At 39.7% G+C, this 16,563-nt stretch overlaps 1 protein-coding gene across 1 annotated transcript in view; it reads left to right on the forward strand.

Annotated features, from left to right (window-relative positions):
- LOC102271799 (ATP-binding cassette sub-family C member 4-like) overlaps positions 1–15,824 on the forward strand; it is a gene marked incomplete at its 5' end in the record, with an annotated part of 54,740 nt that extends 38,916 nt beyond the window's left edge. Inside the window, 3 exons of the mRNA XM_070366920.1 lie at positions 8,850–9,022; positions 9,447–9,552; positions 15,632–15,824. Of these exons, the coding sequence (XP_070223021.1) occupies positions 8,850–9,022; positions 9,447–9,552; positions 15,632–15,766 (414 nt within the window). The remainder of the gene's footprint in view (positions 1–8,849; positions 9,023–9,446; positions 9,553–15,631) is intronic.
- Between the last annotated feature and the right edge of the window lie 739 nt (positions 15,825–16,563).

Here is a 16,563-nt window from a genome sequence, read left to right on the forward strand (position 1 = left end):
AATCAATGAAGTCAGTTTTTAAGTGAACCAGAAACCCTAGTTATTAATTTGTAAATGATGCCTAACTGGAACCCAAACTCACAGAGTTAACTTGAGAATGATTATGAGGGAACCACTATGTTTTCCTCTTCATGAACTTCAATTAAAAGAAAAAATGGCTTAGAAATTTTTTTAAAGTTCTCTACTTCTGTTTCATCCTTCTTCCTTGGCAGAGATGGACATTCAGAAGGAAGACAGTCCTATGGATGCTGCCTGTCTCATGTTGGTTATTTTTCTAAATATGCTGAAAATACATTTTTCATGTACTGAAAACTTGCAAACTTATTGTAAACTGATAAAAGTTCATCAGAAATTAGTGCTATTGGGGTGCTAAAAAGCAAAGGCAGCTCAAAAAATATAACATGAGTGCTACCTGAGGATGAAGCACTTGATCACTCAGAGGTTAAAAGGTCATAGTAGATAAAACTCTGGAAATGAATCATTAATGCGTTACTTCTGTTAAAAGCAATAACAAAACACTTTAGATACTGGGATTTGGAATTAAGAGTAGAGTATGGGGGCTTCCCCAGTTGCTCATTGATAAAGAGTCTGCCTGCAATGGAGGAGAAGTGGGGTTGATCCTTGAGTTGGGAAGATTCCCTGGAGGAGGAAATGGTAACCCACCCCAATATTCTTGCCTGGGAAATTCCATGGACAGAGGAACCTAATGGGCGACAATCCATAAGGTCCATGACTTAGCAGCTAAACAATAACAAAAATGTCCTGTCGAAACTGGGAAGAAATCATACAGTTAAATGTCTGACACTGATAGTGTCTCTGTTAGGACAAAAGTGTGTCTCATCACACAGGAAACCAAGATACAGAAACCTGGGAGTCAGCAGCCTCTGCAAGGACTGAACCACGTGGTTCAGTCCTTGCAGTGGCAACAGGTCACATGTCCATTTTCCTGGGCCTTGTATTAAGTGAACTTCCTTTACTTCTGGCCCTACTCTAGTAAAAGCTCTTTGCCATTTGTTGATTGCATTTCAGTGTCTCCTTCTGGCCCACACCAGATTTTCTTTTTGAAAAGTAACAAATTTCCACAAAATTTGGAAACCACTTGACATCTGTATTCAACTCCTGTGAGGGGCGTCAGCACCTATCATATACAGTAAACACAGTGATGATAGAGACAGGGTGCCTTATAAGTTCAGTTTATTATTTTTTAAGTTTTGCTGTATTCTTTTATTTTCCCAAGCTCAAAAATAATCTGAAGTATTCTATACTGAGATGTATAGTTTTGAATAGTAATTATTTGTCTGTTTTCCTTAAATTATAACTTTTCCAGTGCTTTCCTTTGTTTAAAGTGTGATATGATATCTTGGACCCATTTAATTGTTATAAGAATATATCCTTTTTACAATTACACTTTATAAGAAAACAGTTTTATATACAAATTATTTATCCATATGCATTTAGTTTTTAATTACAGGAAAAGATATGTCATGCAGTTCATCACTTATGTCTTCATTCTGTTGTTGCTGTTGGTCACATCTGACTCTTCTGCAACCCCATGAACTGTAGCCCACCATGCTCCTCTGTCCATGGTATTTCTCAGTTAAAAATACTGGAATTGGTTGTGATTTCCTTAGCCAGGAGATCTCACCCAGGATAGAACCCAAGTCTCCTGCTTGGTAGGCGGATTTTTTACCACTGAGCTACCAGGGAAGCCCACCTTCATCCAGCCAACAAATATCTACTGAGAGCTTCTTAGGCAATGTGGCAGATTCTGGGGATGTCACAGTTGTCAAGAGACAAAATGTCCTTCTGGAGCTGAAATTCTCCTAGAGAAGCTGAAAAGCAGGCCAATGCATATGTAACGAAATCTCAGTGTTGATACATGCAAAGGAGAAAAGTGAAACAGAACATGAGGAGAGGCTAGCTGATAGCATTATTAATAATGGGCAATATCTATTAATCTGTTACAAATTCTGCATGTACTGACTCATTTAATATTCTTAACAATGTTAGTAGATACATACCTTTATAATTATGATATTACAGTCTTAATTAGAGTTTAGGAAGCTAAGATAGAGTAGGCTCAGGAATTTGCCCAGTTGGCACAGCCAGGCAAGACTTATCCTCAGGCTTCCTGGCTTCAAGTCTCCAATTTGTTTTTGTTTGGCTGCAAAAAAAAAAAAAAAAAAAGTCAACAAAAGAGTAAAAAATGCAGTATTTGGATGCAATCTCAAAAATGACAGAATGATCTTGGCAAATTTCCCAGGGAAACTATTCAGTATCACAGTAATCCAAGTCTGTGACCCAACCAGTAATGCCAAAAAAGCTGAAGTTGAACCGTTTGATGAAGACCTACAAGACCTTCTAGAACTAAAACCAAAAAAGATGTCTTCTTCATCATAGGGACTGAAAAACAAAAGTAGGAGGTCAAGAGATACCTGGAATAACAGGCAAGTTTGGCCTTGGAGTACAAAATGTAGCAGGGCAAAGGCTAACAGAGTGTTTCCAACAGAACATGCTGGTCATGGCAAACACCCTCTTCCAACAACACAATAGATGACTCTACACATGGACATCACCAGATGGTCAATACTAAAATCAGGTTGAGTATATTCTTTGCAGCCAATGATGGAGAAACTCTATACAGTCAGCAAAAATAAGACCAGAAGCTGACTATGGCTCAGATCATAAACTCCTTAGAGGCTTAAATGGAAGAAAGTAGGGAAAACCACAAGCAATTCTGATATGACTAAAACAAATCCCTTACAGATAATACAGTGGAAATGACAAGTAGATTCAAGGGATTAGTTCTGATAGACAGAGTGCCTGAAGATCTATGGACAAAGGTTTGTAACACTCTTCAGGAGGTGGTGAACAAAACCATCCCCAAGAAAAAAGAAATGCAACAAGGCAGAATGGCTGTCTGAGAAGGCCTAGCTGAGAAAAGAAGAGAAGAAAAATGCAAAGGAGTAAAGGGAAGATATACCCATCTCAATGTAGAGTTCCAAAGAATAGCAAAGACAGATAAGAAAGCCTTCCTAAGTGATTGGTTCAAAGAAATAGAGGAAAACAATAGAAAAAGAAAGACTAGAGATTTCTTCAAAAAATTAGCAATACCAAGGGAATATTTCCTGCAAGGATGCACATAATAAAGGACAGAAACTGTATGGATATAACAGAAGCAGAAGATATTAAGAAGAGGTGGCAAGAATACATGAAAGAACTATTTTTATAAAAGGTCTTAATGATCCAAATAGCCACAATGGTGTGATCAATCACTTAGAGACAGATGACCTGGAGTGTGAAGTCAAGTGGGCCTTAGGAAGCATCATGATGAAGAAAGCTAGTGGAGGTGATGGAATTCCAGCTGATCTATTTCAAATGGGTGAACACAGCTCCACTCATCAACAGAAAATTGGATTAAAGATTTACTGAGCATGATCCCACCCTTCAGAACAAGACCCAGTTTCCCTCAGTCAGTCTCTCCCATCAGGAAGCTTCCATAAACCTGTTATCTTTCCCATCAGAGGGCAGACAGACTGAAAACCACAATCAAGGAAATCTAACCAATTTAATCACATAGAACACACCCTTGCCTAATAATGAAACTATGAGCCATGCCGTTTAGGGCCACTCAAGACCGATGGGTCATGGTAGAGAGTTCTACAAAATGTGGTCCACTGGAGAAGGGAATGGCAAACCACTTCAGTAATCTTCCTTGAGAACTGCATGAACAATATGAAAAGCCAAAAAGATAAGACAACTGAAAGATGAACTCTTCGGGTCGGTAGGTGCACAGTAAGCTACTGGAGATCAGTGGAGAAACAACTCCAGAAAGAAAGAAGAGACTAAGCCAAAGCAAAAACAACACACAGTTGTGTATGTGACTGGTGATGGAAGCAAGGTCCGATGTTGTAAAGAGCAATATTTCCTAGGAACCTGAAATGTTAGGTCCATGAATCAAGGTAAATTGGAAGTGGTCAAACAGGAGATGATGACAGTGAATGTCAACATTTTAGGAATTGGCGAGCTAAAATGGGCTGGAATGGGTGAATTTAACTCAGATGACCATTACATCTACTACTGTGGGCAAGGATCCCTTCGAATAAATGGAGTAGCCACCATAATCAACAAAAGAGTCCGAAATGCAGTACTTGGGTGCAATCTCAAAAACGACAGAATGATCTCTGTTCATTTCCAAGGCAAGCCATTCAATATCATGGTAATCAAAGTCTATGCCCCGACCAGTCATGCTGAAGAAGCTGAAGTTGAACGGTTCTATGAAAACCTATGAGAACTTTTAGAACTAACACCCAAAAAGATGTCCTTTTCATTATAGGGGACCAGAATGCAAAAGTAGGAAGTCAAGAACACCTGGAGTAACAGGCAAATTTGGCCTTGGAGGACAGAATGAAACAAAGCAAAGGCTAATAGAGTTTTGCCAAGGGAATGCACTGGTCAAACCAAACACCTTCTTCCAACAACACAAGAGAAGACTCTACACATGGCCATCACCAGATGGTCAACAGTGAAATCAGATTGATTATATACTTTGCACCCAAAGATGGAGAAGCTCTAAGCAGTCAGGAAAAACAAGGCTGGGAACCGACTGTGGCTCAGATCATGATCTCCTGATTGCCAAATTCTGATTAAATTGAAGAAAGTAGGGAAAACCACTAGACCATTCAGGTATAACATAAATCAACTCCCTTAAGATTATACACTGGAAGCGAGAAATAGATTTAAGGGACTAGACCTGATAGAGTACCTGATAAACTATCGACAGAGGTTCCTTACATTGTACAAGAGACAGGGATCAGGACCATCCTCAAGAAAAAGAAATACAAAAAAGCAAAATGGCTGTCAGAGGAGGCCTTACATATAGCTGTGAAAAGAAAAGAAGTGAAAAGCAAAGGAGAAAAGAAAAGATATATCCATATGAATGCAGAGTTCCAAAGAATAGCAAGGAGAGATAAGAAAGTCTTCCTCAGTGATCAGTATAAAGAAATAGAGGAAAACAATAGAATGGGAAAGACTAGAGATCTCAATAAAATTAGAGATACCAAGGGAACATTTCATGCAAAGATGGGCTCAATAAAGGAAAGAAATAGTATGGACCTAACTGAAGCAGAAGATATTAAGAAGAGGTGGCAAGAATACACAGAAGTGTACAAAAAAGATCTTCATAACCCCAGATAATCACGATGGTGTGATCACTCAACTAGAGCCAGACATTCTGGAATGTGAAGTCAAGTGGGCCTTAGGAAGCATCACTACAAACAAAGCTAGTGGAGGTGATGGAATTCCAGTTCAGCTGTTTCAAATCTTAAAAGATGATTCTGTGAACGTGCTGCACTGAATATGCCAGCAAATTTAGAAAGCTTAGCAGTGGCCACAGGACTAGAAAAGTTCAGATTTCACTTCAGTCTCAAAGAAAGGTAATGCCAAAGAATGCTCAAACTATGCACAATTGCACTCACCTTACATACAAGTAAAGTAATGTACAAAGTTCTCCAAGCAAAGCTTCAACAATACATGAACTGTAAGCTTCCAGATGTTCAAGATGGTTGTAGAAAAGGCAGAGAAACCAGAGATCAAATTGCTAATATCTGCTGGATCATCAAAAAAGCAAGAGAGTTCCATAAAAACATCTATTTCTGCTTTATGACTCCGCCAAAGCCTTTGATTGTGTGGATCACAATAAACTGTGGAAAATTCTGAAAGAGATGGGAATACCAGACCACCTGACCTGCCTCTTGAGAAATCTGTATGCAGGTCAGGAGGCAACAGTTAGAACTGGACATGGAACAACATACTGGTTCCAAATAGGAAAAAGAGTATGTCAAGGCTGTATATTGTCACCCTGCTTATTTAACTTATATGCAGAGTACATCATGAGAAATGCTGGAATGGAGGAAGCACAAGCTGAAATCAAGATAGCCAGGAGAAATATCAAAAAACTTCAGATATGCAGATGACACCACCCTTATGGCAGAAAGTGAAAAAGAATTAAAGAGCCTCTTGATGAAAGTGAAAGACAAAAGTGAAAAAGTTGGCTTAAAGCTCAACATTCAGACAACTAAGATCATGGCATCTGGTCCCATCACTTCATGGCAAATAGATTGGGAAACAGTGGAAACACTGACAGACTTTATGTTTTTTGGGCTTCAAAATCACTGTGGATGGTGACTGCAGCCATGAAATTAAAAGATGCTTACTCCTTGGAAGGAAAGTTATGACTAACTTAGACAGCATATTAAAAAGCAGAGATATTACTTTGCCAACAACGGTCCATCTATTCAAGGCTATGGTTTTTCCTCTAGTAACATATGGTTGTGAGAGTTGGACTATTAAGAAAGCTTAGTGCCAAAGAATTGATGCTTTTGAACTGTGGTGTTGGAGAAGACTTTTGTGAGTTCCTTGGACTGCAAGGAAATCCATCCAGTCCATCCTAAAGGAAATCAGTCCTGAATATTCATTGGAAGGACTGATGTTGAAGCTGAAACTCCAAAACTTTGGCCACCTGATGCGAAGAACTGACTCATTTGAAAACACCCTGATGCTGGGAAAGATTGAAGGCGAGAGGAGACGGGGTCGACAAAGGATGAGATGGTGGAATGGCCTCACTGACTCAATGGACATGAGTTTGAGTAATCTCTGGTAGTTGGTGATGGACAGGGAGGCCTGATATGCTGCGATCCATGGGCTTGCAAAGAATCGGACACGACTGAGCGACTGAAGTGAACTGAACTGATTTAAAATCCTAAAAGATGATGCTGTTCAAGCAATGCACTCAACATACTAGCAAATTTGGAAGACTCAGGAGTGGCCACAGGACTGGGAAATGTCAGTCTTCATTCCATTGCCAACGAAGGGCAGTACCAAAGAATGTTCAAATTACCAAACAATTGCACTCATTTCCCATGCTAGCAAGGTAATGCTCAAAATCCTTCACACCAGATTCAACAGTGCATGAAACAAGAACTTCAAAATGTGCAAACTGGATTTAGAAAAGCCAGAGGAACTGGAAATCAAATTGCCAACATCCATTGGATCATTGAAAAAGCAAGAGATTTCCAGAAAAACATCTGCTTCATTGACTATGCTGTAGCCTTTGACTGTGGATCACAACAAACTGGAAAATTCTTAGAGATAGGAATACCAGACCACCTTGCTTGCCTCCTGTGAAACCTGTGTGCAGGTCAAGAAGCAGCAGTTAGAACTGGACAGGGAAAAACTGGTTCCAAAGCAACAATTTGGACTGGTTCAAAATTGGGAATGGAGTACATCAAGGCTATATATTGTCATCTTGCTTATTTGACTTATATGCAGAGTACATCATGTGAAATGCCGGACTGGATGAAGCTGGCATCAAGATTGCTGAGAGAAATATCAATGATGTTAGATATTCAGCTGACACCACCCTAATGGTAGAAAGTGAAGAGGATCTAAAGCTTCTTGATAAAAGTGAAAGAGGAGTGTGAAAAAAGCTGGCTTAAAGCTCAACATTCAAGAAACTAAGATCATGGCATCCTGTCTCATCCCTTCATTGCAATATATGGGGAAATAGTGGAAACAATGACAGACTTTAGTTCAAAAATCACAGCAGATGGTGACTGCAGTCATGAAATTAAAAGATTCTTGCTCCTGGGAAGAGGAGTTATAACAAACATAGACAGAACATTAAAAAGAAGAGAGATCACTTTGCCGACAAGGTCCATGTAGTCAAACCTATGGTTTTCCCGGTAGTCATGTACCAGTGTGACAGTTGAACCATAAATAAGGCTGAGTGCTGAAGAACTGATGCTTTTGAACTGTGGTTCTGGAGAAGATTGTTGTGAGACCCTTGTACCACAAGGAGATCAACCAGTCAATCCTAAAGGAAATCAACCCTGAAGGGGTTGATTTTTCCTTGGAAGAACTGATGATGAAGCTGAAGCTCCAATACTTTGGCCACCTGATATGAAAAAAAATGACTCATTGAAAAAGACCCCAGGGCTGGAAAAGATGGAAGACAAGTTGGGAAGGGTACAAAAGAAGACAAGATGGTTGGATGGCATCGCTGACTTAATGGACATGAGTTTGAGCAAGCTCCAAGAAATAGTGAAGGACAAGGAACCCTGGTGTGCTGCTGTCCATGTGGTTGCAAAGTGTTGGACACGACTCAGCAACTGAACAACAGCAACCTATATCTGTATTCTGGGGGAAATAAGATGTTGTGTTTTATTTGTCATGCGTTTTCATTCACTATAATGCATTAATGGCACTGAAGAAAATGCACTTGATTGGTCCACTATTTATAGGATTAAACTTGGGAAAGAAGCATCATCAGAATGGGCTCCAGAATTACTAATGTGTAAGTAGCAGTTTGTCATTGTTTGAAACTTGCATATATTTAACTTTAGAAAATAGTAAAGGTCCAATAAGATTATATCTTCAGAGAACAAGATTTTCTTTAAAATTTTTGAAAGTTTTTCTCTAGTGTACCAACTCCTATGCAAAATGTACTTTGGGAAACTTGACTCAACCATACACATCCTTTTAACTTTTCTGTTTAAATCACATTGGGAGAAATAGCTTCCCTTTTTGAGAGATTTCCTTAACTAACCCCTAGGTGAGGTTTCTGGTGGATGTCCTGTGATGGGAATGGGGGACACTGAGATCTTTCTGTCCTGAGTTGATTCCACCATCTTTCTCAGTGAACATTCATTGGAAGGAGCTCTCCCCATCACCTGGCTGTACATGTACAATATGTAAGAAGTCCTGAGGATGTCAAAGCTCTAATGTCTAAGAGGCTTGTCTACTTCAGTAGAAGTTTGCTTAGAAAAATATTATTCTTTCTATATCCACAGGTACAACTTAAAGAATCCATCGAAGGTCTTCCTGCTAAAATGAATACTGAATTATCAGAATCTGGATTGAACTGGAGTGTTGGTCAGAAACAACTGGTGTGCCTTGCCAGGACTATTCTCAGGAAGAGTCAGATATTGATTCTTGACAAAGCCACATCATACGTTGATCCAAGGTGTGGAGCTGAGCCCCTGAAAGTCTTGAACTGATTTGTAAATGTGGTAAATAGAAAACATTTAGTGAATCTTCAAAATGTTTCTAAGTGCTCGATTGTCCTGATGGATATCTGTTGATAATATTAATTCCAGAACACAAAGGAAAAAACCAAGATATGTTATATGGTGTTAATGTTGTTATGAGGCACCCTAAGAAAGTGGAATTCCTAAATCCTGCTCTTGATAGTTTCAAGCAATTTGGAGAGAAGACTAATTTTCCATATTTTATGAAAAATAGTAAATTTCTAAGTAGACTTTTTATACTTAGTTTTTTTAGGAAAAAAGTATTGATTTTTAAAAACATTGTAAAATATCATAGGATATTTTTAAGTCTTAAGTCTGCTTTTCCTGTGTTTTGAACTAAATCAACCTCTTTGTTTCTAGAACTGATGAGTTAATACAAAAAAAAATTCATAAGAGATTTGCCCAGTGCACTGTGCTGACTGTTGCACACAGATTGAGCACCATTATTGACTGTGAATTGATACTGGTAAGACCCTCACCATTTTAGCTGTTTCCATTTATGTTCAATTTTCAATGTATCCTTCCTTGTAAAATTTGATAGAAACCTCCATTAATTTTTCTCTTGGTTTCTTCTCTCACTCCTGAAAATTACTCAGGTATTTAACTGTACTTTTAGAATGCACTAGTAAGTAGTATATCCAATAACCTTATATTTTCATATTAAAAGTTTATTTGAATTGTCACTTTTTTTTTTTTATGATGGCCAACCATTAAAATATTCCAAACCCAAGTTATATCTCCATATTTTAGTGGGGTAGAACACACTCATTTTCACTGTGTCATAGTTGTTTTAGCATTTTTGAATTCCCTTGTAAAGAAAATAGACTCTAATTTAGACTGTCAGGAGTTTGATGGCTAAAGTTGTAGAAGTTCTCAGGAGTCCATGAGAAGAAAAGGCCTAGTGAGAAAAACAGTATTTTTTAACTGAAAGGATTTAATATAAGAAATGTATTACATAGGGATTAGCGGACTAGAAAAATGAAACACTGGGGTAATGATTTTAGAAAGCAGCTACCATAACCTCGGACAGATCTCCAGACCTGAGAACTAGAAAGAGAGGCCCTAAAGAATTGATGCTCAGACCTCCAAGGAGAGGTCACTGCCCAGTTGCTGGTCACATTTGTGAGGGAGCAGGATGGGGTTGGTTCTCCAGGTGCTAATAGCTGGGAGCTGGAGTCAGATCCCAGTGCTGAGGTGATGCTAGTAGCAGAATCAGGTAGTATATTAGCTGTGTTTCCCACCTTCAGTCTCCCTTTAGTGCCCCCTACTGGCAGGACCTAACAAAGGCCACCTGACGAAAGTCTCTGAACTGTTGCAGTGACTTGCAGAGACCCACCTTCTGCATCACAGATGAGAGTTTGGAAAGAAAGGCAAATCAGGGATGAGAGACTAAATAAACAATCAGCGAGCCTTTACACAGTACCTCTATTCTGCACACATGGTAGGCTCCAGGCTTTGGTCTCTGGATATCTGTCTAGTATCTTCCTTCCAGGTTTGGTTGGCTCTTTCTTTCTTAGTAATTTAATGTTTCCTTCCTTAGCTCTATTTCCTTCCTCCATCTATTCCTTTTCTCTTTCCTTTTTGTTTTATCTCTTTCCTTGTCCTTTCCCTCTGTTGCTTGTTCAGTTTCAGTAAATATTAGGATGTGGCTTTATAAAATAAGAAAAACATCCCTCAAAGGAAAAACTTTGGGTAGCAAATAATCTCAAGGAATGAAAGATACTTTAAGGTATTTTGATGGTCCATATAAAACAGGCAATAATCACTAATGAGTGACAGTAATGCCCAGAGTTCTTTATATCTGATGATAATAGAACTACCTCTTTTGACTTGGGCAGTTCCTGGAGTATCACCTCCCACCCTACCTCACATGCATTGTCCGATGGGACATCAGTGGGGACACTGAGTAGATACCAGGCTGTCAGCACTAAGGCAGTGACTGTAGCCTCAATCCCTGAGCTGGATATGCACAAGAGCGAGCTCTGGGGAGGCAGACAACAGGAGTGGGGCATCCTCAACCAAAGGGATGCTCTAGGCTCCAAACAATGCATGTGGTCACCTGGACTAGATATCATAGTAGGAAGCAGGCTCTATCTCCAAACTTTCAAGAGGAACAGGGTGACATTCAAGATTGTGCAACACTGACTCTTAATTTCTAGAAATGTTTTGTCTCAGGCATCCTTAGTCGTTCATTTTGTGTTCTTGATGCTAATTGGAAAAGTAACCTTTTATTTCTAGATTTTACCTGTCACTTTGTTCTTACCTCTCAACATTGCACTTCAAAATTGTCCCCTCAGTTCAGTTCAGGTCAGTCGCTCAGTCGTGTCTGACTCTGCGACCCCATGAATCACAGCATGCCAGGCCTTCCTGTTCATCACCAACTCCCGGAGTTCACTCAGACTCACGTCCATCGAGTCAGTGATGCCATCCAGCCATCTCATCCTCTGTCGTCCCCTTCTCTTCCTGCCCACAATCCCTCCCGGCATCAGAGTCTTTTCCAATGAGTCAACTCTTCGCATGAAGTGGCCAAAGGACTGGAATTTCAGCTTTAGCATCATTCCTTCCAAAGAACACCCAGGGTTGATTTCCTTCAGAATGAACTGGTTGGATCTCCTTGCAGTCCAAGGGACTCTCAAGAGTCTTCTCCAACACCACAGTTCAAAAGCATCAATTCTTCGGTGCTCAGCTTTCTTCACAGTCCAACTCTCACATCCATACATGACCACTGGAAAAACCATAGCCTTGACTAGACGGACCTTTAGCTCCATTATTCCATTATAAATAAATGATGCTGCGAAATTTACCTATTTGAAGCCCTTTGTCAGGCTTTAGACATAGCAGCATAAAAATGGCTTTATCTCCAGCTAAGTTAAGGGTCTGTTCAATTAAATTCTTTGCTTCTAAATGTACCCTGAAGATTTAGTTTTGGTTTTTGGTATTATAGCATTAATGGCATTAATGGTAGCAGATTATTTTTATTATCTAATTCTTAGAAATACTGTCACCTTGGAATGTATGGTTGGTTAGGGAAACTGAAGAAGGACAGAATTTGGACATGTCACCTCGTCTCCAGTCTTTCCCATTTTATTGTTTTCCTCTATTTCTTAGTGTTGATCACTGAGGAAGGCTTTCTTATCTCTCCTTGCTTTTCTTTGGGACTCTGCATTCAGACGAGTATATTTTTGTTTTTCTCCTTTAACTTCTCTTCATTTATCAGCTATTTAAATAACCTCAGATATACAGATGACAGCACCCTCATGGCAGAAAGTGAAGAGGAACTGAAGAACTTCTTGATGAACATGAAAGAGGAGAGTGAAAAAGCTGGCTTAAAACTCAGCATTCAAAAAACTAAGATCATAGCATCCAGTTCTGTCCCGTCATGGCAAAGAGATGGGGATACAATGGAAACAGTGACAGACTTAATTTTCTTGGGCTTCCAAATCACTGCAGATAGTGACTGCAGCTGTGAAATTAAAAGACACTTGCTCCTTGAAAGAAAAATTATGACAAGCCTAGACAGCATATTAAAAAGCAGAAACATTACTCTGCCAAAAAAGCTCTGTCTAGTTAAAAGCTATGTTTTTTTTTTTCCAGTAGTCATGTATGGATGTGAAAGTTGGACCATAAAGACAGTTGAGTGTCAAAGAATTAATGCTTTTGAATGGTGGTGTTGGAGAAGACTCTTGAGAGTCCCTTGGACTGCAAGGAGATCCAATCAGTCAATCCTAAAGGAAATCAGTCCTGAATATTCACTGGAAGTACTGATGCTGAAGCTGACACTCCAGTACTGTGGCCACTTGATGCGAAGAGCTTATTCATTGGAAAAGACCCTGATGCTGGGAAATATTGAAGGCAGGAGGAGAAGGGGATGACAGAGGATGAGATGATTGGATGGCATAACTGACTCTATGGACATGAGTTTGAGTGAGCTCTGGCAGTTGGTGATGGACAGGGAGGCCTGGCATGCTGCAGTCCATGGGGTCGCAAAGAGTCAGACATGACTGAGTGACTGAACTGAACTGAACTGTCACCTGGTCAGTCCTAAAATGTTATCATCAGCACCTGATCTGCAGATGTGAACATATGTATCCTCTGAACACAGCAGCTTTGTTACTATTATCAAAATATGTTCATTTGTTTAATGCTTTATTTACCGATTTTTTAGTAACTCAGGAAGCTCAGGCTTCCATGTCCTTCACTATCTCCTAGAGCTTGCTCAAATTCATGTCCATTGAGTCATGCCATCTAAGCAGTTTATCCTCTGTTCCCCCTTCTCCTTCTCCTTTCAATCTTTCCCAGTATCAGGGTCTTTGCCAGTGAGTCAGCTCTTCACATCAGGTGACCAAAGTATTGGGACTTCAGCTTTAGCATCAGTCCATTCAAGGAATATTCTGGGTTGATTTCCTTTAGTATTGACTTGTTTGATCTTCTTGCAGTCTAGGGACTCTCAAGAGTCTTCTCCAGCACAACAGTTCAAAAGCATCAGTTCTTCAGTGCTCATATCCAACTTCTTTATGGTCCAACTCTCATATCCACACATGACTTCTGGAAAAATCATAGATGCATCTTTGTAAGAAAAGTTATGTCTCTGTTTTTTAACACACTGTCTAGGTTTGTCATAGTTTTCTTCCAAAGAGCAAATGTCTTTTACTTATCAATATCTCCTGGTAAATTTCTATAATCTCAAATTTTTATGTTGTTCAATGTCTACGAACAAATCTCTAAAATACTTTTATGAAACAATGTTTTGTTCATTGCTCCCCAATTTTCTAGTTTTGTCCCACTCTACTCTTCCACCTTCCTTTACAGCTAAAATCACACTGATGGTCTTTCAGTTTTCCAAATTCAGTATTCACTATCTTACAATGTTCCCTCTCTAGACTTCTGGCTTTGTCTAAGGTGCCTATAGTGGAAATGGTGAGATGGTGGGACTTGGGGTAGATAAGGAAGTGAAGCCAAGTGGACTGCATGATGGATTGAACATGGGATCTGAATGCAGAGAAATAAGTTGATGTAGGTCTCTGGGTACAAAGATTGAGTATCTGGGTGAGTGAGGAAGATAGAGGGAGAAGGGAGATGCAAGGGTTCTCTTTTGAGCCTGTCACCTTTGTGATGAATGACCTTGTTTCCAGGAAAGGATCTTACCCTTCATTGTGGAGCTGCCCTTCCCACTCCCGTGTTGGGAGAACTTCAGTTTAGGGCTCCCTGCTTGAGGTCATCAGGGATGTCACAGGGAGGTCCCACCAGGAGATGTAAACTTGGCCACTTGTTTATATCTTGTTCTGAACCTGGTTGTTGTTGCTGACTCCTCTGGTAGGAACGGCAGGATTAGACCTCAGGGCACCAAGAGACAGGCATCCCCCAGTTACAGAGTTGGGGATTGTCCTCTGTGCTCCATTCACCCCAGGTGTAAAGCTTGGATATTTTTCTAGAGCTTCTGGTTACCAGTTGGCTTTCACTTCAGCAAAAACATCACCAGTAATATTCTTTCTCAAACCTTTAATTTTTGAGGCAATCTTATTTTCATTGCTTGCTTTAGAAATATAGACATACCTTGTTTTATTGTGCTTCCCAGATACTACATTTTTACAAACTGAGAGCTTGTCATATACCTGCATTAAGCAAGTCTATGGGTACCATTTTTCTAGCATCATTTGCTCATTTTGTGTCTCTGTGTCACCTTTTGGTAATTCTCACTATACATCAAACATTTTCACTATCATTGCAGTTGCTCTGGTGATCTGTAACATCAATGATCTTTGATATTACTACTATGACTTACTGAAGTCTCTGATGATAGTTAATATTTTTTAGCAATACCTTATTTTTAAGTTAAAGTCTGTACATTATTTTTTTTCAGGCATAATGCTATTGCACACATGCTTTGGTACAGTATAATGTAAATATAACTTCCACGTGCCTCAGGAAACCATAAAATTCATGTGACTCACTTTATTGTGATGTTCATTATATTTTGGTATTCTGAACCTGAACCCGCAATAGCTCTGTACCTATTTTCTTTCTGGAAAGCAAGTGATTGTTCTGAAACCTTTAAGGATGTAAAAAGAAGTCAATCTGCTGCAAAGTCTAATGCTCCAGAGATTGGGCCACCAGCCTGGAGGAGGGGCTGAAGAAGTGACAGATGTTTGATTTTCTTGAATGTTTTATTTTCTTAAATCAAGACATTTCCCAATGCTGTGTATCTTATAAATAGCCCTCAAAGCTCAGAGTCTGAGAGCTAAAAGCACTAACTAATGATAACAACCCCAAAGGCCCTGGGCAGAATATAAAATGCTACAGACTGTTCAGTTCCAGTAATCATAGTCATGATTAAAACTTTCATTTTCTTCCTTTCCTATAACTATATAATGATAAAAGTCTGGGTTAGGCCTTTGTATGCCTAGTAAAACAGAGTAGTCAAACCATTTAAATACCACCAATCCTACACTCAAATTCTCCCTGTCCTTCCCTTTTTGAAATATTGTCTGAGTTATGTGTTACTGGGAGACATTGTGTGCTAATGGGTGTCTTTCTGCTGTTAACAGGTTTTTGATTCAGGGAAACGGGAAGAATATTATCCGCCATATGACTTGCTGCAAGATAGAAACAGCCTATTTTACAAGATGGTGCAACAACTGGGCGAGACAGAGGCTGCTGTCCTTGCTAAAAGGGCAAAATAGGTGACCTTGCTGCGGGAAGCTGTAGTTAAAATTCGCCTCCAGAGTTCACTCTTCACAGGCTTTCCACCAAGGGTCTGGGAAGAAGCACCCTGTGTTCTTTTCAATAGAAGCCTCCAGAGAGGAAGCTTCATGACTGGGTCTTAACAACACAGGGCAGGTGGAAGGCAGGTCTCCTGAGAATCTGCAGCAGTGCTGGGGGTGGGGTTGTGATGTATTCACCCTTCTGTGTGCATGCACCGGTGCCTGAGACAGAGATTTTGGATTCAACTTTCCACATGTTTGGACTCTGGATTTAGATTCTCATGGAACATAGAACATTCCCATTTTGCAGACCCTTTACATTCATTCAGCACATTTGTGATACAAGTTCTGTCAAGGATATACAGGAAATTTGAGAGTTTAAGGGAAAAAAAAAAAAAAACGTGGAAGATTTTGATTCTAGGAAGATCTTCCAGAGAAAAGTAGGTCTTTTCTGTTTCCTAATCTGTAAAGAAAACTCTTACCTGATATTATTACTATCTTCTCAAATCTTTGTTGTTTAGAATTAGGTCCGTTTGCCCCCCATGTTTCCTCTACCTTCTAGAAGGTGAAATTGCCATCAGTACAAATCAAGAACTCACAATACATTCACACTGAGTCCGGAGTGGTGCTTGAAGGTTTACAAAGCACTTTCACAGAGATGAGGTGTGTGAAGTGCTTGGCATGGTATGTGGTATGAGGAAGGGGCTCAGTGAGTAACATTCAGGTCACATGGTATCTTCCTAACAGAGATACAGTGGTAACCAAGGTCTGGCTTA

The sequence above is a fragment of the Bos mutus genome, unplaced genomic scaffold (assembly GCF_027580195.1).
Source record: "Bos mutus isolate GX-2022 unplaced genomic scaffold, NWIPB_WYAK_1.1 CTG283, whole genome shotgun sequence".
In the NCBI taxonomy this organism is placed as follows: Eukaryota; Metazoa; Chordata; class Mammalia; order Artiodactyla; family Bovidae; genus Bos; species Bos mutus.